At 35.2% G+C, this 22,319-nt stretch overlaps 1 protein-coding gene across 1 annotated transcript in view; it reads left to right on the forward strand.

Annotated features, from left to right (window-relative positions):
* The window catches only part of LOC129220647 (E3 ubiquitin-protein ligase MYLIP-like), a 67,170-nt gene extending 45,261 nt beyond the window's left edge, over positions 1-21,909 (forward strand). Inside the window, exons 5-6 of the mRNA XM_054855076.1 lie at positions 18,586-19,030; positions 21,615-21,909. Of these exons, the coding sequence (XP_054711051.1) occupies positions 18,586-19,030; positions 21,615-21,869 (700 nt within the window). The 3' untranslated portion in view covers positions 21,870-21,909. The remainder of the gene's footprint in view (positions 1-18,585; positions 19,031-21,614) is intronic.
* Positions 21,910-22,319: the final 410 nt, after the last annotated feature.

A 22,319-nucleotide genomic window follows, 5' to 3' on the forward strand; every position in this document is an offset into this window, starting at 1 on the left:
TGCAAAGATCTTTTTTTTTTTTTTCGAAAACATCGGCCAATTCCATCGGCTTTTCGATGATTTTAAGGCCGATGGGCCGATATTTCCTGCAAGTTACCATCGGCCGCCGATGCCGATGGCTAAATTGTTGAACCATATCGGCGCCGATGCATCGGTCGAGTCCTAATATATATATATATATATATATATATATATATATATATATATATATATGTTATCTCAGGACATTGATTTTTTATATTAAGATTATATTAACAGCCCAGCACCTACGACAAGGAGCGTAATTGCTTCAAACTGGACCAGTGGCAAATTGTCGCACCTGTCTAGCATTTTGCCTATTGATCCTGCCAAAATTCACACGAACCAGCACATACTTGCCAACTCTACTGTTTTTAACGGGAGACTCCCGTTTTTTGCTTCCATCTCCTGATTTCCCGTTTTTTATGATTTTCTCCCGTTTTTGCAGTTTTTTCAGTCAATCAACAAAAGGTTTCACTTTCTTCTCAATAGTTGGGCCCTTTTCTAGTCTACCAATGTCAGGGAATAAGAATTTTTCCAATTTATAACTCATTTAGTAATAATTACTTTTTTAGAAGCCTTCTTCCACATTGCATGTTCAATGAAGCACGTGCTTTGCCGAAAATTGCAGCAGATTTCAATCCTTTTGCATCTTGAAATTATTTCAATTACTTTTAATGTTTGAAGTTATTTTAACATGTGTGTGTGCTACTCTATACCTACTTATTTTATATTGTATTTTCATCATGTATTGATTTCCTTTTTTCTTTTTTTTTTTCGGATTTTAGTAATTAAATTTTTGTAGCTACTTTTCTGGTAGAGACTGGAGAATGTACAAAGCTTTAAGCAAATTCATTCCTCATTATCTTGTTTTTGCTTTGCAGTATATTTTTCTTGCAGCTACCAATTTGCTTACATCTCCAAAAAATCCCCATTTCACTTTAAATTTAGAATTCATGTTATTTAAAAGCATAATATTTAATAATTCCGTAGCGAGGATATGTCGATAGTGAATCACCTATATACCTCTAATAAAATCTCCTGTTTTTTTTTCCTTCGAAGGTTGGCAAGTATGCCAGCAGTTTCACCATCAAGTAATGTGAACAGGTGACGCAAAGACTGCTTGTATGCAGTTCGTAGATTAACCATGGGACAGGATGTTCAATTTTATTCTCTATGGCCGCAATTGCACGGTTCGTTTTTCTGGTATTCGTGGCCGTGCCATCAAAGTCAAAAGCTAAAAGATCCTTAAGGCTCAAACAAATTTTCAGTTCAAAAATCACATTGCTGTCGCGACATGTTTTCTCGTTCCTGAAGTTGGCGTCACATGACTCAAATAAAGAGAATTGGATTTTTCAACCATGGATTCTTCGCTTATGGTTCTTCTACGGTATCTGTCTCCAACCATTCCTTTTTGTCAAAGTTTTGACTTTTCGGCTAACGAAAAATGTACTTTCAAACCCTTTCACTTCTAGTTTGCAGGTTTTCAAGAGAAGCACGTACTTCGTCTGTGACACCTGTGACACTTCTGTCGCTGTCTTCGAATTTTATTCCTATCAACCACTTTAGAGCGATAATTATTTGATACAGTACCAAAATCCTGTAATGTTTCTGAAGTAATTGCTGCAGCACATCGCACATCTGTCAGAAATGCCGTACTAGTAGCACACTCTTGATAGCGTTGGCAGATAAAGCCGCATTTGTTCCACTTTTGAAGTGACATCAACACCAAAAAATGCTGATGGCTCTGTTGGCGGGAGCATAGCCGTTGCAATTTTTCTTCTTCTGGAATTGAAAAAAAACTTTGCTGTTCCTCATCAGTGTTATTACAGCATCTCGTTACGTAAGTGAAAATCTGAAAAAATTATTGATCCTGTCATTCAACCAAATGCCTATTTTTGCCACCCGGAAAATATTCTCTTAACAGTGATCACTGATGAACGAAGTACATCAGAGAACTGGCTTTGCGAAGATTTTGAAGGCCAGACAAGTGACTTCTGTTCATGAAGAAACAAGGGAATTCTATAATTCAAGGATTAACTTTAATGCATCAGACTACTCTGATGTTATCAACCGGCAAGAATGTGCAATAACTGCCACCAAAGCCGTGTCCAAGGGGAGGGTTTTAGGGGTTAAACCCCTCCCATTAGGAAAAAGAAAACAATGAAACATTAAATGATTTTTCAAAATGTCTTTTAAGTTTTAATTAATTTTAGAGTTAATACTCTAATACAGTGTTCAACCTCGTTAATATTTATCCATCTTTAACAATAGACATTTTCCTGAATTGTAGGATTCTCAAGCACCTTCATTGCTAAATACACTACACTGGTGTGCAAAAATTAAGGACGAGACGGTTTTTTCAATATAACTTTGTACAAAAGCTTTCCAAATCAACACATTTAATACTGTAAGATCCCCAATACGTAAGGACATGTGTAATGTAAGCAACACTTACTAAAAGAGAAATCAGAGGGATAAAAAGAAGCTTTATTGAAAAAGTAGCATGGAGCGCAATGCGATTGAAGGCCGAAACATCCCTGTGATGGGTGTCCAGCAAGAAACATCCGGTCTTTAGTAGGGGGATATGATCTCCTCCGACTGCTAGGCAGGTTTCACAGTGTCTGCCCATGCTGAGAATGAGGGTGTCAGTGAGTTGTTGAGGCATTGCTGCCCATTCGTCTTGCAGCGCCAATCGAAGCTCCCGAATCGTTACTGGTGGTAAGGTACGAGCTGCCAAGCGTCTGCCTAGAAAATCATATACCTGCTCGATGGGACTGAGATCCGGAGATCGTGCCGGCCAATCCATATGTTCAATATCCTCGCTCTCTAAGAGCTGTTCAGCAGCTACTGTGCGATGACATGGTGCATTGTCGTCCATGAAAAGGAACTGCGGACCCATAGCGCCTCTAAAAAAACGCACATATGGAAGAAGAATCTCGTTACAATAACGGGTCCCGTTGACTGAACTTGCGTCGAAGATGTGAAGGTCTGTACGACTACCAAGCATGATGCCTCCCCAAACGAGAACACCGCGACCTCCATACCTGTCCCTTTCAATGATGTTCGGGAAATGATTGCGGCTTCCCCGCTCTCTCCAGATGAGTATGCGATGAGAATCGCTACTCAGACTGAATCTGCTCTCATCTGTAAAGAGTACTCGTCCCCATTCATTGTCTCTCCAATTCCGGTGTTCCCGGCACCACAGAGAACGCCTTCTCCGATGGAATGGCTGAAAATTCCGACAATGCTGAGCATGCAAGGGAAACTTATTTAAAGAGAGTATTAGACAGTGATGTAGCCAAAAGAAGAAAAAAAATAGAGGGGCACGGGAAATGGTTACTTTGCTTACTATTAGGTTTTTTTATGGTCAAAAAGGGAAAGTATTTTAGGTTTCGGAAAAGGATATACAGTCGACTCCGGCTACAACGCGATTCGACTTACGCGAAATGGCTATAACGCGAAATTTTCAAGAATAACGAATTTTAGAGTTGACACGAATTTTTTGCCCACAACACGAATTTTTTGGAAGGAAGTATCAGCTTCGTTATTGGCTACTAAATATAGATTTCGTGAATGTTATCACATCCCTGTAAGCATCACTGACAGTCAAAGTTCACACCCCAAACTAGTCTAGTGCATCAAATAATCACTCTCAGCTTCTTTCATTTATTTTTTTCATTCTAAATATAAAAGTTGATGAAATATAATGGCACCTTAGTGTCACTTTCATCTAAAGTTTTAGTTTGAGGGCTGTTTATAAGTGTCTTAAAGTATTTGATATGCTTTAAAAAATTTGTATGCATATGTTTTTCCACAACGCGAAATTTCGACTTACGCGAGGAATCTTGGAACGCATCCCTCGCGTAAGTCGGGACTCGACTGTATCCTCAAATCCTTCCCTTTGAATACGCCTTTGGTGTTTGCTGGATGAATTTGTCGTTTCATATATCAGAAGAATGTTTCTATGCGAAACAGCAGTTGTTTGGTATCAAATTTATATTTTCAATTACCTTCGGAAATTACCTTCAATTCGTTCCATTCTTCCATCACGTCAGGATTTTCTACAAAACGCGAATTTCAAAGCTCGAAGAAAAAAAATCGAAAATATTACGAGGGGCTTTTTCGAGTGCATGTTCATGCGTATCCCCCCCCCCCCTCTACCATGTATTTTGTGCTTACAAATTTCCAAACATCTTGTATTTTCAAGAATATTTATAAAATTAAGCTTTTGAGGCTGAGAAGAACGGACCCGGTTTCTAATTTTGCAAGGGATCATTAACGGGAGATAGTCCATCAGTAAAATATTGAAGCATAAAATAAGACGTCTAGCGCTTTTCCGTGCCCTGTAAATGAAAGTCCCAGCCATCTTTGGGTGGTTTAAAAGTGGGTTATTATTGGGTATTTCAGTGGCGGCTCGTGGGAGGGGGCAGGACCCTCTCACTTTTGTCAGGCAATGATTTATAACTTTTTATTTATTTTCCCTTTTTTTTTTTTTTTGTTCGAACGTGCTTGAAATTGAGAAAAATGAATTGTAATGTGGGGGGGGGGAGGCAGGAAATATTTTTAAAGATATATTTTGTTGTATTCCCCCTGAAATGTGTATCTAATATCCTTTAGTTTTCCATCAAGAAAGATCGGCCAGTAGTTGGAAGTAGCGCGCTACAAGTAGTGACGCTACTGTAGTAGCTACATTTTTGAGTAGTTTGTAGTGTAGCGCACTACTTTTTAAAAAACGTAGTGTAGTGAGTAGTTAACTACAAAAAATAGTAGTTTGTAGCGATTTCTGGAAACTACTTTTAAATAAACTGAAGAATAAATAAATAAATAATGTTCAAACGAATTTGACTGGCGCAAATTTTACATAAGTACATCAGCGGATGCAATGAGGAATAAGACTCATAAAAAATATGAGCTGCCCTCAGGCATTTCATTTTGACGCCATACTTTCTATCTGTTCGACGCCATAAGTTTGTTTGCCGTCGTAATTTTCATATTTCACCAATATTTATATTGAAAAAAAGCACTTATTTCCGTGAAAATAAAGATATTGGTGATTTCGCAAGTTGAAAATTTGGTGAATTTTATATGAACAGACCGAAGATTGAAAAACAAAAATATTTTAGCGAGGCTTAAATTTTCGACAGTATTCACCAAACAAAAAGAAGCTACTGAAACTGTTATAGAAAAGGATGAAATTGAACTGGTCTGGAGGACTTGCGAGCATTACAATGTATGAGAGTATGATAACGGACATTTTTCTTAGTGTCTTCTGATGAGCTAATTTATCAATCTTTTTTTGTTCAATCCTCTTACGGTGTGTTTGTGTATTAGGGTGTCCCTCCTCCTCCCCCCCCCCAAATCGAAAGTTGATTTTTCAAGTCGCACACTCTCTTATATTTTATTCCTTTACGTCAAAAAAAAAATGTATTAGCATTAAATAGAAATTTTTGTTTTCCTGCAATTTTTAAGTCTCTCACATAGTACTCAAAGATATGGATTTTTTCCAGGTTGAGTTAAATTTTTCATTTAAAATATTTTTTTTTATTATTCGTTTGTAAATGTTGATCTGTAAATGTGTTCGCCAGTAATTTTTAAACTTGATATTCTATTTAAATTTATATGTAATTTTTTGAAAGATAACTGAAAAATATCAATTTTTTAAATAAAATTATAAATTTTAGGTCAAGTGTGGCATATCTAAATGTTTTTTAATTTGAATAAATGTTCTTGTGGGACATGTGGGGTGTTGGGTACAGGGGCAATGTTTTATCAACAGAAATTTCGAGTTTCTAAAAAAAGTTTTTTTTGGCCTAGCATACAAGTCCTGTTTTACACTTTCAGGTGCAAGTCGGCACGGGTTGCCGTTGTGCAAATTATGTGAAACTTTTTTTCACGATTGTTTTGACACAAGAGAAAAAATACAAGAGTGTATGCGACTTGAAAAATTGACTTTCATTTTTTGATTGACAACCTATTGTGTATGCTTTTTATGTGACGTTTTTATTTACTTATTTTTTGGAAAGTAGCGAAGTAGCGACTACCTTTCAAAAGTAGTTTGTAGTTGCTGCATTTTGAAAAAAGTAGTTGCAATTGTAGTTAACTACATTTGTAACAAAGTAGTTGTAGCTGTAGTTCGCTACAAAAAAATGTAGTTTTTCCAACCACTGAGATCGGCGCGAAGCCGGCCGATCACTAAAACACAGGACATTTCTCCCAGGGCCTGTCTGTTTTCCCCTTTTCTCCAGAGCATTGTTAGGAAGTATTCACCCAACAGAACTCCCTCGGTAGGTCGGAGACGTTATTGTTTTTCCCGTTCCTTTTTTCCCCAAGAATGAAGATTATCGCAAAAAATCGTGTTCGTTAACATTCAAAGCTCTGAATTTGAACAAGTTTGAAGGCTTCAACTCGGATTAAAAACTACAGTTTCTATTTGCGTGCAAAGACTTTTACTATGTAAGTTGAATTTTTTAAATAACTACTCAATTTTAAAACTCAAAAAAAAAAAAAAAATCGAAAAGTACCTTTGAAATTCGACAAGGGTAGAATTTACTTTTAATTTTGAAGGCCATCTTGTCTTTTTTCAACAACAAGAACCATTCGGACAAGTTTTACTCTTTTTCCGAGCTCTTCGGGGTCTTTTTATGCATTCTGCAACATCTGCTTCTAGCAAAAGAGCATTTCCTCTTTGAAACTTCTAAAAACGTACCTGAGAAATACAATAGGGCAGAAGAGATTTTAAATATAATGTATATATTTTTTAAAAGAAATCTTTGGATTAAAAATTTGCAATAATTACAGCTAATTGATTAGCTACCCCCCCCCCCCCCCCAACACCACCACCTCCAGCCAAAAACATTATGGGACGTCTCAACTTTCATTTTCAGATCTTCAATTTCGCAAAATTTCCATGGAAAGACTCCGAATACTTTCAACATCGTTTAAAATTGCGTTCGAAATTCGCTTAAAATTCCGTTTTTGGAGCTTCAATTTCGAAGGATTGCTGTCCCTAATATTACCAAATATGGTCCTATAATCACGTTTTTAAGACTTCATTTTCAGAAAATATTCGGGCAAGGGCCCCCAAACTTTAATATCATAATAAAAGAGTTAATATCATAACAAAAAATAGGTTTTTAAACAGCCACTTATGAAAAATTTAAGTGGAATAATCTCTGAACCCCTCTTCATAATATCATAGAATATTGTGGTTAAGTTTTTATGACTTCAATTTTGAAAAAAAATCTAAGAGAGAGCTCCAGAACCCTTCCCGTAAAAGTCTTCAAAGTTTGTCTACAATACATTTTAGAACTGCAATTTCGAAAAATTGGAGGGAGGAGGAGGAACTTATTTCTATTTATTTTCTTTAAAAAAGAAAAGAAAAGAAAACGATCGGGGAGAGTCCCGGAGCTCCATCAATAAATATGGCCTATGACCACGTTTTAAGGCTTCAATTTCTGCAAATTTCAGCGGAGTCTCCTGTACCGCTATTTCCCCTAACATCACCAGAGACCGTTTAAAATTGCGTTTTTAAAACTACAAGTTTCAAAATTGAGAGATTTGATGAGCAAATCAATCAAATTGATGAGATTTTTTTCACCTATTGTACCCCTCTTCCCCCTCCCCTTAAAAATTATTTTCTAGTTGCACCACTGTTTTGTGCATATATCGTTACGAGATTTTTTTTTTTAATTCAAAAAATGTCCTCCCATTGTTACACAGAAACTAATACTTGTTTTAAATTACTGCTCATATAGTTTTAAAGAAAATAATTTGACGACAATAAAAATGGTTCGATATTTTTTTTTTTCTTGCCTGCATAAATATTCTGAATCTGTCCCATGGACGCCGGCAGATTTATATGCAAAAGGGTACACCCACATGTAAATCACTAAGAATTTTTTCACTAGTTTTTAATTAATATATTTTCTTTTTTCCAATTTAGTTTATCTATTTTTATTTTATTTATTTTAACGCGAATACTAAGATGTATTTTCATCTTTGTTAAAGTTAATTAACTTATAATTTTTACATATTTCTCTGATCACAATATTTTTGCACTTTTGTAATTTGGTCTTCTTAAAATAAAATTAATTTTACTTATTCAATATAATTAGTTATTAATAGATTTAAAATAATATTACAATTAAAAATATAAGTTTAATATTGCTTTATAAAATTGATCTATTTTGAAAAGTCAGAGATGAAAGGGCCTCCCTTGAAGCCCCTTGCCGGTGCTGCAAGGGAAGCTTACTGCAGCGCCGAAAAGCGTGCTAAACATAAATGTAAGATTAATCATTTTCGTGATGCAATTTGTAGCTTTTCCCTATCTGATTAATCAAGGAGTCTAAAGACCTTTAACCTTCAAAATTTGACTTTCTGGAAAAAATATATGTTATGCATAATTTAATTCTGAACAATTTGATACCTTATTTATTACCATACGCAAAAATCTTTTCAAGTTAACGTAAAAATGCGTCAACTTTCCCCATAGAGATTTATGTTAACAGCAACTGTTTAAGCTTATTTTTCTCAGGTGCCGGTTTCTCGTTTGGCGTTTATTATTAAGTATTCTGTAGCTAGTTCTAAGTTTTAAATGAATTTAATATTATTTATTTAACACAAATAACTATTTTAAGAAAGTTTAAATGTTAAAAAACAAGTTTTTTTTATAAAGAAGTCGGGGGTGGGGAGGGGGACGAGTGCACCCATTATCTAGCCCCCTCACTTTTTCAAGACACGAGCCGCCACTGGGTATTTGGAATTTAGAGGGATCAGTTGCCCCCCCCCCCTCGTTTGGAAAATTTATATATATTTGCATGTTAGTGGGCGTAGTTTATTGTTTTTGGTATAATTTGCATTAAAGTACCCTTTGCTCCCTCCCCCCCCCTGGAAAAATTCGAAATGACGGACCTGCCCCACTGTTCTGCTGGAAACCTTCAGCCCCTACTCCCTTTTTTAGAAATATTATCATAAAATATATGCGATATTTCAAAATACGTAGTAACTTGAAATCTTTACTACGTCTAATTCAACGACATTCCATATGACTCCCTTACTGCCCCCCCCCCCAACAAAACCCTGGCTGCGGTCTTGGGGGGGGGGGGGGAATTCTCTTCCTGGAAAAAATTCTATAACTGGAGTCTAAAAAAATGCTAATTTAGGCCATCTTTGTTCTTTTCAAAATTTCAATTTTAAGCTATCTTTGGTAACGTTAGGTTCGGATGATCTCACAGGCAGTTTTTTGAAATTAAAACTTTAAAACGGTTGTGTGAACATTGATGATGCAAAAGTGCTGGGGCGATCACCCCCACCGAGCTTAATTCTTCCTATTGTTGCTGCATAACATTTAACAATCGCTGCGTTCGTTATTAAAATGCAGTGCAAGGCAAAATCTAAAAACCTCTGAAAGTGAAAGAAGGTTTCACTAACCTCTGAAAGTGAAAGAAGGTTTAGCTAACATGATAGAAAATGCATGCTGCTGTTCCAATTAAACTTTTAACCCCTGGTTTTCATCAACTTGCGACGAGAATGCGTTTTTACTTCTGCGCTATCTTTTGTTCGTATTCCATTTCCCCATTTCTTGTTACTTCTTTGATTCATTCGTTTATTTACACGAATGAACAACGGATGCGCAAAATCGGACACATATTGTTTAGTTTATGTGGAACTAGGTTTGTCTTTTCACTGTCGTGACACAGACAGCTGCGAAGTAGAACACAATTACATTGAGCATCAAATAAGAATGCGATATAATATTGGATGTTTGCAGAACAGTTTGCTACTTCCCAGCATTAACTCCCCCCCCCCCAAAAAAAAAAAAAAAAAAAACCTATTGGCAGTGATGAAACCAGTTAACTGCCTCAATTATTCGTTTTTCATTCGTCATGTGCACACCAACCGATCTTTTTTTTTTTCGTACTCCCTTTTTAATGAATTTTTTCGTGTTAGCTAAGCTCTTAACAAATGAACCAAATTCTGATAAGCAGAAAACGCACTTCCCGCAATGCCCGGTCTTGGGGAGGGGTGTGGTGAGCCGGGAGCTCAGAAGTATAGGCCCGGGCGGCAACTTCTGGGAGGCGGCAGATTAACGCCATTTGTGCTCCCCCCCCCCCCGTCGAAACTCAATATTAAAACTTGAAGGAAGGAGGGTCATTTAGTTCAAATAGCGGTAGTTTCAAAATTTGCTCTTGCTCGGAAAAATCGTAGATCTGGCACTGGTTACCCTTTACAAAATGCTTGTTAGTTTTCGCAACCTTATAATCAAGAATGAGAATATAAACATACTAGTAATTTCTGACGAATAAAAAATATTTAATGTTGTGGTTTGGGAGTTTTTTTTTTTTCTTTTTGCTAAGTATTTTGTTTGAAATAATTTATAAGCATTATTTATGTAATTTGATGACCAATATGAGGTGACAATACAGTCGGACCTCCATATATCGAAGTAGCAAATTGCCAGAAAAAAATTTGATATATAGAAATTTCGATATGTAGAAACGATCTTATTTTACCATAAAAAACTCCTAAAACATTAAAATTAAAGCTAATTTTCGTGCATGAAACCCAATTTCTAATGTATGCGAGCATCGGATTAAACGAAAGTTAATAACTGAAAAATTAACAGAAATTACATTTTTGTGCCTTCATGCATCTTCATACTTCGGCAGTTCAACTTGATTCGCAACATGAGGGGATTTTCGTTTTGACAATGTAATCGAGAGAAAAGTAAAAAATCAGTCTACTTAACTTGAATGATTTTTACTGAAGCTAAAGACTACGAATGATAATCAACAGCCAAAAAGGATAACGTGAAACTGATTTTAGTGTTACTGGTTACAACTAAGATTTGAAATAAACTTGAGAAAATTTAAGAACTCCAAAACGAACAAAGACCTATCTACACACCCCTCATTTCTTACCCAGATTTCTTATGAGTTTCTTAGCAACCTTTAGCAAACATAATTTTCTCCTCTAACCTTCATTTTTCATGAGACAAACAGTCTAAAGTGGAAAAAGAAAATCTACGAATGTCTCGAAAAAAATTTCGATGTATGGAGATTTTTTCGATATATAGAAACAATTTTTCTGTGTAATAAACATTGAAATTTGCTGTGGGATTTCGATATACAGAAAATTTCGATATATGGAAGTTCAATATATGGAGGCTCGACTGTATTTTGTTTATTTTCCTTTTGCTGTATTCGGTCTTTGAAATAATTTTCATTTTTGCATCACTGTTTATTCCATTTCCCCCTTTTAACCTTCTGGATTCTCACGGTACTTAAAGTTCTTAGAAACTCCTTATCTTTTATTTTTAAAAATAAGAACTCTTAAAAGTACTTATTTTTGCTCAAGGACCTTAAAATTAATAGGGAGGGGGGGGGGGCTTTTTTGAAAAAATTATGAAACTGGAGTCATGAAAACACAAAAAAATTAAGAATTTTGTCCTGGGTTATCTTTGGATGAATAAATGAAAAGAGGATTCTGAAACTCTATCCCAAAACATTTTCAATATTGAAATCTTAAAACTTTTAGGCTATCTTAGGGTCAAGGTAAAAGGAAGAGGCATTCTTTGTAGAGAAAAAGGTAATCTTTAGTGAGCAATAAAGGGTGGGATTCCAGTCTCTTCATCCCCCGTCCCCCCGACAAGTTTTTGAAGCTGGATTAGAACTTCTCTAGTTATCTTTAGCTCTGAGCTAATTTTTTTTTTTTTGTAATTTACGGGAGATGGTGGTCGGAGGCTGTTTGCCAAAAGATTTCAGATTGTCTTTGGTGATGTAAAGGTGGGGCAGGTGCTCTTTGTAGAAAAAGTTCCGAAGCTGAAGCATTAAAAACGCAATTCTGGTGGATTTAACCAAAGGGGTTTGGGAACTCCTTCTCGAAAATTTTTCGAAGGTGAGTTATTGAAAACTCTACTATAACTATCTTTGTGTGACTCAAGGGTAGGGAATTTTGGAGGCTCTCGTCCGAAAAATTTTCAAAATTCAATTTATAAAACTTAAATTTGTCTTAGGTAATGTAAATGTAGGAGGGAGTGGTGACTTATAAAAAAATTCTGAAACTGAAGTCTTAAAAGTGCAAATTTAGGGGGGGGGGGTTCTTTTAGTGAATTTAAGGGAAAGTGTTTGGGGATTCTCTTCCAGCCCCCGGAAATGTTTCTAAATTGATGATTTAAGCCCAATTTTAAGCTGCTATCTTTTGTAAAGTTAGGGGTTGGAGGAATGTTCCTTGAAAAACTTCTAAATTTAAAGTATGTAAGTAACTCAACTTTTGGACATAGGCGGATTTACGGGGTGCTAGGGGGTGCGTTGCCAGGGGGTGCGACGCACCCCCAACATTTTTGGTTGAATTTTCATAAAGCATTGAAATGGAATACATTTTATCCGGAAGAAAAAAAAATCATCAGGAAGTTTGTAAAAGAACTTATACTTTTCTACAGATACAATGCAAGTTAATATACTTGAAAGCAAACCCAAAAATACAATAATATACAGTTTTATTGTGTGATTCGGTCACCACACATCGCCAGTGCAAGAGAAATTGTGCTACGTATTAAGAAGTATTTTTATCCATTTAAGAAAGAAAAAAAAAACATAATTACATGCATCAAATAAACACATTTTTTAAATTATTTATTATTCAGTGCTGTACATGGGCGGATTTATAGGGGGTCAGAGGGGGGCAATGCCCCCCCAGTTTTGGAAGGACTTTATATAGTAACAACACATCTTCCAAAAATTAAAAAAAAAATCATTATTTTTTCGTTTTTGAATAGTTTAGAAGAGAATGGGTGGCTTTATAGGGGGGAGGGGACAATGCCCCCAGATTTGGGAGGAGTTTATAAAGTAACAACTTATCTTCCAAAATCTTAATAACAAAAAAAAAATCATGATTTTTTCTTTTTTGAATAGGAAATTAAAGTTTATTTTTTCTTTTAAACTTAAAACAGCCGTTTCTTACAAAGTTTGAACAATACTGTACAAGTGCATAATCTACTACTCAAGTGCAAATTATTGATAGGTTCTAAAGTCCCAGAAAAGAATTGGCGTAGTATAGCCTACAAGGGCTCTTGAACCAAAAACCCAATCTAACCAACCAAACCTTGAAAATAATTAGACAAGTCTTTGAAACTCCTAAGCAAAGTGTGCTTCAATTTTATTTCTTATCAAGTGTATAAATTAAGAATTGTTCAAATTTGTAGTATGTACTCTCTTGATACCTATTCTCTAAATCTGTGCACCATTTCTTTTAAAGTATTAACTTGCATCACAAAGCACTTTTAAAGCGTAAAACTTAAAAAAAAAATTATTTGCCTATTTCCAATTAACCTTTATAAGACTTAAAAATGCAGAATTTTATATCCATTTTAGATAATTTCCTCCGGGGGAGTAACCCCCGGGCCCCCTAAAACTGGAGATATTCTATATCCCACTTAAAAGGGAGCACTGTGTTACTCTCTTAATACCAGCTCCCTCTCTTTTAAGGTCAATTTAAAAAGGACAGCATGATTACACACAGTAATGAAAATGACACATAAAGAAGTAAAGAATGGCCTTACGCATCACAGAAAAGAGACAAAAACATAGGAGGGGGGGGGCAATTAAAAATGTTGCTCCAAAAAAAAATCCCCCAGGAACTCAGTCCTAAATCCGCCTATGGTGCTGTATTATAAAATAATGGGATATTTAATGGTATGTCATTACGATTTCTTTAGCTTTGAAACAACCATGGGTAATAACGTCAAAAAATATAACTATTGTAACATACTTCCTCAAAAACAATATAAACTGTTTGAAGTCCTTACATATCATTCCAGTAAACAGTGCTATAAAATTGCTTGGAAATCAACTAAAACCAGCATTTTTACTGTACATTTTCAAAATTTTCTGAAGGAAGGCCCCCGAAGACCCCATTTTTGTCCTGAAAATACCCTACAGGGCTGCCACTGAGTTCCGCTCCTGAAAATAGTTACTTTAGTAGCCTCTAATATGAAAAACAGTTTTCAAAATAGTTGCCAGATGCTGAAAATAGTTTCTATATTAGTCTCACATTAAAAAAAAAAAAAATCATATTAATGCAATGATACTTCAATAAATAGACACCACTCACAGCAGTGGGAAAGACCTATACGTGGGGCTAATTTTCAACCCTTGGAAAAGAAAACTTTAAAAAAAAAAAGAATCCAAACTCGAGTTCAACTTTTTTGAATAAACGCTAGAGAAACCAGCACTGACACGGACAAGTCACCTCGGTGATAGGCACAAGGACGCTCGGAGAGTAATGTTAATTAAAGACAACAGTAAAACATTGACTGTGCAAAAAGAGCTTTTGGACAAATCTAACCTGGCAGCATTGTAAATTCTACGCAGATCCTAATCACAGCATCACGACGCTGCCAGGTTAGGTTTGCCCCAACTAGAGAAGCGTCGCATTCATTTTGTTTCAGATCGAGAGATAATTAATTAGCTCTCGTTTTCAAAAAATCAATAATTCGGATACAAGAAATTAGAAACCAAAAAACAGTTAAAAGAATTTGTAGTGTAAACAAACTTTTTTTAGAAATCTCGATTGCAAAAACTAACCCTTTACAAAAATCACTCGCAGAAACCATACCTATACAAAAATCGCGATCGCAAAAACGAAACTTTTTGTACAAAAATATGAACATCACATTTTTGGTCGTGAATGTTTTTTCATTTCATTTCCACTCTTTTTAAACATTTAATTTTCCCACTTTTTAAACGATTGTTTAAAAAAAATAAACGTGGTAAAACTTTCCCTTTTTTTCTGATAAAGCGAATTTTCATTCCCCCCACCCTTTTTTTTTAATTTTTTTTTCTCTGACTAGTCCCTCCCCCCCCCCAATCCCCGGTGTGTTGCACCCCCCGAATTCACAGCCTAAATCCGCCTATGCTTTTGGAAATCCTTGGGGGGAGGAGGGAGACTAGGGCTCTCTCTGCTGAAAACAATTTTAAATTAATGTCTTTGAACATTTAAGGGCTGTGGTGAGGTACAAATTAGGCTCTTCTTTGAAAATTTCCGATACTAAAGTGTTAAAAACATAAATTTAGGCCATCTTTTGTGAACTTAGGGGAAAGGGTTCAGGGGCTCCTTCTCGAAAATTATTCGTAGCTGAAGAATTTATAATAATATTTTAGGTCATATTTAGATGATTTATACAAATACAAAAGTGACAACCAGCAACAGGCTCTGGGCCCAGCTAGACTGGTCCTAGTCAATTTACAATCCCCAGTGAAGATCAATGGCCCTCTTAAAACTATCTACTCCATTGCTCATTACCACCTCTTCCGGTAAGCTGTTCCAAGGTTCCACTACCCTGCTATAATAATCCTTTTTCCTAATGTCCATGTTAGCCTGAGATTTAAATAGCTTAAAACAATTACCCCTTGTCCTGTTTTCAGTGCTAAACTTTAGCCCCGTAACATCTTTCATTTTAATAAATTTAAACAACTGAATAATGTCCACTTGGTCTCTTCTTTGCTCAAGACTGTACATTTTTAGCCTTCTAAGCCTGGAATCATAGTCTAAGTGAGAAAGTCCATTTATTAGCCTTAGTGAGAAAGTCCATTTATTAGCCTTGTAGCCTGCCTTTGAACCCTTTCCAATACATTAATATCTTTCTTAAGATAAGGAGACCAAAACTGAACAGCATACTCCAAATGAGGTCTTACCAAACTTCTATTTAAGGCTGGGAGGGTTCATGGGCTCACCTCTGTAAAGTTTTCGAAATTGAAGTCCTAAAAATCCAACTGTACAGTGGCGCAGCCACGGGAAGGGTTTTGGGGTTAAAACCCCTCCCAGAACATAAGCACATTCATTTCCTCTGTTAAAACCAAGGGGGAAAAGCAGAGTATTTGAGCTTTTCCAAGCGGAATAGGTTTCAACAAAATATCTTATTGCTTTTACTGATCGGGAAGCAGTCAGAAATTACTTTTCAATTCTTAAATTTTAAAGTTATATTTCATGATGAGCACCCCGCGTCTCCATTGGTATAAGATAGCTAAAATGGTGTCAATAAAGCTCTACAGGGTATCATGGTCCTCTCAGCACTTCCATCACTGCACAAGTCCTTTTTAAGGAAATCTAGAGAGAGGAAGTCTACAGACAGACAGACAGAGAGAGACAGAGCCTCCCGCACCAGATTTTCTGAGGCTCTTTACCAATTCTCATCGAAAGATCTAAACCGTTATTGGCTAGCATTTGACATTCATAAAGACATGAATGTTTTTGAGGAGGATGATCTCGCGAAAAAAAAACACAAACAATTAAAATAAAACTAAAGTAAAACTAATAATTAATATTCGTTGTTTTTTCCCACTTTCTTCGTTTCATAGTGATATCTATATGAATTATTAATTGTTTTTGAGCAAGTACTGTGAATGAATAATTATTAATCTATACAAATTCTTTGATATTGAATAATTACGCATTGTAAATGAATGGGAAAGAAAGCAACAAATTTCGAATTTGAAAACCCCTCCCAGAAAAAATTTCTGGCTGCGCCACTGCAACTGTAAGCTATCTTTTGTGAAGTTGGAGAAAGTTGTAATGGTGGTTGATGTTCTTTAAAAGTTTTTAAAAACTGAAGTCTAAGAAACTTTTGGCCTAAAAGTTTTATGCTCTCTTTGGAGATGTAGGGAGAGTGGTAAACTAATTTTAAATGAAAAAACATTGCAATTTTTAATGGATTTTTGCAGAGTTATTAAATAAATTAAACCAACTATGAAAAAAAAAATCCCTTACAAATTAGCAGTCTCAACCCATTTCATGTGGATTGTTGCTCATTTTGGTACATGAGTAATAAGTGTCTGAATAGTTTAAAAGGCTAGGTGTATGTAAATATAGCCTTAGGAGGATAAAAAAACCGACCATTAGAAAAATCAGGGAAAATTTTAGTTCAACAGGGGAAAATGATTTTGCTCATCTTGTGGCACCCTGTTGATATCAGGGGCTAAAATTCTAATTTCTGTAGCATTCCAATATATTGTAAAAGTTTGTGTTTGAATTGTTGTGTTCATTTCCAAATTTTGTAGCAATCAATTATTTTTCCTGAAAGCTAATGAATCTTCCTAGGCTAGGAATCTCCCGCCCAAGGAGGGGATTTGAGAAATTTCTGCATGCATCATCCTGCCCTTAATATTAGCCGTCGAATATCTAGTCAACAAGCGATTTAAAAAAACAAAGAAGCATACAGTTTTAAAAATTGGTACTCTCATACAGAAAAGGTTCCTGACAGGGTTCGCCGATATATATCAGTGGAAATATATCATGATATATATCACATGTATCCCATATTTATTTTAGAAATATCATGATATTTTGATATTTTCGATATTCATTTTTTCGACTATGGTATTTTAAATAAAACGTATATTAATCATAGTATATTAATCATAGTTCAAATTTTTTTTATAATAACTTATCATGAAAAATAACCAAAAACTTATGTTCTGTATTTTTATGATGCATAATACATCATTAATATAACAAAGTAATATAATACTCCATATTTACTGGTATTTTATGCTCATAAAATTATTAGTAATGTAACAATTTTAAATCATATTAAAAGTGCCTTGTGAAATGTTAAACATTGCTCAGAAAAAAAAGAAAATGTCTTATGACTATACACCGAGTAATGCATATTACTTATTTCTTTTTAACAGCTAATGCTAAATTACTCCATTAAAATTGATAGAAATGTAAAATGAAATATTAGATATTGACTTAAAAATAATGAAAGAAACATTAATTTTAAGTCTGCATATTGTAATTATATAAGAAAATAAAGAGTGATTTGAGGATGCACTTACTATTTTGAAGACTTTAGTTTGTGTTAATTGAAAATATCGGATATACATCAAAATATTGGATATTTTCGAAAATATCATGATATTTTCGAACCTTGGTTCCTGATGAGCATACTAAAAGTCCCCGGTGTTAAGGGAGGGGGGGGGGGGGTCATGCTGGCTTCTTGGATTTTAGGTATGTTTTTTCAGTTTTTGTTTTATAACTGAAAAAACTATTGTGAGCAAAATACTCAATAATGAATTAAAGAGCATAAAATTATCTTTAAAAAGCATTCTTTGTAGTTATTGAAGCTGTAATAAGTGCCGAGAAAGTTAATTTCAAAGTTCGGGAATTTTTGATAGACTGACCATTTTTCCCGTTTTTTCTATCTTTGAAGACGCCTCAAAGATTGGTTTGATATAATTCTTCTTTTTGATGTGATTAGCTGTGTACTTTTTTTAATCTAAAACAAAAAGTAGAAAACTTTTTTATAACCTAGCCAGTGGTGTACAACACTGTGCCTTCTACTCCCCCCCCCCTTTTAAAAAAATTAAATGTATTAAAAAAGGTGAAGAAATGCAAAGTTAACTGACGTGGCTCAAGGTTACTGTAAATGACTACTTTTTTATGATCTTCAGAAGTTGACAAGTTTGATATGTGTTTTTTCTGTCTTGTCGTTCTTGAGTCCCATTTATGCTGATTATGTCCAAACCGCACGAATGCAGTACTTACTTATTCATTGTTTTTTTCCAGCATCACTTACGCGTCCATCCACTTAGCAACTCATTCTGGCCGCTGTATGTTCCTCACGTTTGTCGGTCACTCTGGAGAAGCAGACACCATGGGCTTCAAACTGGAAAACTCTGATGCAGCCAACGGCCTGTACCGGGCCGTGACCGAAAAGCACGCCTTCTACAGCTGTGAAACGGTACGCAATGCTGTGACGGCACAGTTCATCAGGGATCTCAAGGGAACCATAGCCTCCTTGTTTAACGACAACACGGCCGTGGGCAAAAATTATGTGTTCGACATCCAGAGAACTTGTCGCGAAGTGTATGACCACACCAGGAGGGTCATGTACCAGATGGAGATGGATGTCAAACAGAACGCCAAGAATTGTGATTCGGACAGTGCAGATTTCCCTGGTGACTGTGCAACAGATTTGTTTGACGGAGAATGCCATTCCACCACTTGCAAGGTGAGAAAACTTTTTTCATTGTGACATTCATTTCATAGAACCAAGGGCAGATCCAGCTTATGGTTTTGGAGAGTGTCATTATCGGAAGAGGGTGGGGTGAAAAAGCAGTTTTTGGGCTTAGATAGGAAGCTATGGGCAAATTTTTCGAGATTTGAGTCAATAAATGCACCTTTAGACAATGTTTGGGATCTTTAAGAGGGGTAGAGTCCTGGCCCTCATGATCCCCCCTCCCCCTCGGGATCAGCCCCTGCATAGAATAAACCTTTGTACATGCCCATTTAATTCTTTTGAAGCTGGTATCAAAAGTTGGGACAAACCTAACTTAGCAGCATTGTGAAGGCTACACAGATCCTAATCACAGCATTAGGATGCTGCTAAGTTAGGTTTGCCCCAACTATAGACTCAATATTCAATACAAATGACTTGGATTGTAGATTAGAATAGCGTTTTATTTGGTCACCACTTGCATTAGGATACATACTGAACTTGTGTAGGTTTTACACTAAAATACTGTTATGTGAAGAATACCAAGAAAAGAAATAAATAGAAAGAAAATGTTCCCACATCAATTTTCAGACAAGATACTGAATAGGTTAAAAATCTTGAAAATATGATTAAAAGGGAAGAATTGGGTGCCATTTTAAGACTGGGGTCTATGCTTGGAAAAACTCCAAATGCCAAATTTGGACTTCCAAATATGGACTTCTTTGGAACAACATTTTCTGTAACTAATGCTGTGCTCAAAAGTATAGTGATTTAATTCCACAAACATATTGGTGGTTTCCTCTTTGGCCCGATGCTTGGGAACAAAATAACCATACCATTAGTCTGCAAAAATTGCTGCTAACCATATGTAGTTTTGTGATATCATGAACCAAATGTTTTTAGAATACTTTTAATGTGTTAATAGTAAACACAGAGGATATCTGACATTTCTTTTCTGCTACTTTCCAATAGTGAAGTAAGCAAGACAAAGTGAAATAAAAACTGTATTAACATGTATTAACAACCGTGCACGCAAATTTAGCAAGTTGGGCATATGATATGAATCGCTTTTTGTTAAAAAGGAGTAAGTCGTTAAAGGCGTAACTCATTAGTAAGTAAACTTACGCCCTATTAACAAACAGCGATTCATATTAAATACAGTCGAACCTTCATATATCGAACTTCCACATATCAAAATTTTCTATATATCGAAATCCCAGAAAATTTCTATGTTCATTACATAGAAAAATTGTTTCTATATATCGAAAATGAAACTGTATATATCGATTTTTTTCGAGACATTCGTAGATTTTTTTCCACTTTAGACTGTTTGTCTCATAAAAACTGAACTTGTTGAGAGAAAATAATGTTCACTAAAGATTGCTACAAAACTCATAAAGAACCTGGGGTTGAGGGATATGTAGCTAGGTCGTTGTTTTGTTCTGGAGTTCTTAAATTCCCTCAAGTTTATTTCAAATCTTAGTAGTAACCAGTAACATTGATGTAAAATTATCAAGTTATCCCTTTTGTCCGTTGATTATCATTCATAGTCTTTTTAGCTGCAGTAAAAATCATTCAATTTAAGTAGATTGATTTTTTACTTTTCTCTCGATTATGTTGTTAAAACGAAAATCCCCCTAAGGTTGCAGATCAAGTTGAATTGCCAAAAGAATGAAGATGTAAGAAGGTGCAAAAATGTAATTTCTGTTATTTTTTTAATCATTAATTTTCATTTAATCCGATGCCTGTATAAATTAGAAATTGGGTTTCATACATGAAAATTAGCTTTAATTTTAATGTTTTAGGAGTTTTTTAGGATAAAATAAGATGGTTTCTATATATCGAATTTTTTCCCGGCAATTTGCTACTTCGATATATGGAGGTCCGGGTCCGACTGTATTGTTTTTTCTTCAAAATAAAGTTCAATGAAAAGGTTCTAGATGAAATTCACTTAACTATGTAAGTTTAAAGTGATTTTGCTAGAAAACCTTGTGTGATAGAAGTAAACCGATTATGAAAACTTCAGATTTAGAGCATTTACATTATATAAAACCTTTTTTTTTTTTTTTTGACTATCACAAATTGCTTATTCTTTTCACTTGACCGTTAAATGAGGTTGGTCCTTTGATTTTATTTTTCTATGCTTATGATGCAGGCGTCTATATGCGTCCGAATCGAATAACTTATAAACAACTTTTTCAATTTTACACAATCCTTTTTATGCAAAAACAGTATCCAGCACACAACATCCAGCTCCTTGCATTCATTTGAACTTTGATGTCTAAAATTCAAATTATAGTTGCAATAAAAGTCATTAGTAGAAACGAGAAACCCAACGAGTAGAGTCATATCAATTCGTGATTGCAAAAAACATAATTTGAATTCAAGATCTCAAAATCCAAACTACTTTTTTCTTTAGCCAACAAAGTTTTAATCTTCAAGTTTGAATTTCTAAGCCAGAGTGTAAACTGAAGTGAATCTGCTCACTTCAGAATGCAATCATCATTTCTCTCTTTGAAACTCAAATCATTTTTCAAATGCAAAACCTTGTCCAACCTTCTTCAGTTTCTCAGATTGTATTGAACACGTTTCTTTTCAGATTATCCAACAGCAGCTGGCGACTTTCCAAGATTCAATGCTTTGTAGAGTGTGCATGGACTCTGATGTTGGAACTGTATTTTTTCCCTGCAGACATGTAGCTTGCTGCAGTACTTGCGCCCCACTTTGTCAATCCTGTCCATTGTGTCGAAGCGAAATTTCTGACACTCAGCATGTGTATTTACCTTACTCAAGTCAGGGTGAATTAGAAAATTTCAAAAGAGAAACTACTTTCAAAAAAGAAACAATTATCTGAAGCATTTTTATTTTTTGTGACAAAACTAAAAGCCAAACCTCGATAAGCCGTTACGTCTAGATTTCCTACCTGTACCAGAAATTTCCTTTCCCTACCCTTGTAGATTGTCACAACTGTAGTGCTACCTGCCTTAAGCTTAAACTTAATTTCTGCAGCCTGTAGAAAAACTCTTTCACCCATTTTAGTTACTCCTTTCAGAAAATATAATTAAGGTGGGTTTCTTTCTGCAACGTCTTTAATTGGTCAGATATTTTAGAAAATAATGCGCAAAGTATTTTTTGCTGTGTGAACAGGGCTTCTAAAAAGTTGTTTGCAGCATTTAAAGTTCAGGAAATTTCTGATTTATGTAATGCATTTTAGATTCAGAACAATATCCATTTGGCAGAAGTAAGCAATCTGTCTTCGCCTCTAAGAGATGGCTTCATGTCATAACCATCTCACCTCCCAACT

Source organism: Uloborus diversus, chromosome 4, assembly GCF_026930045.1.
Source record: "Uloborus diversus isolate 005 chromosome 4, Udiv.v.3.1, whole genome shotgun sequence".
Classification (NCBI taxonomy): Eukaryota; Metazoa; Arthropoda; class Arachnida; order Araneae; family Uloboridae; genus Uloborus; species Uloborus diversus.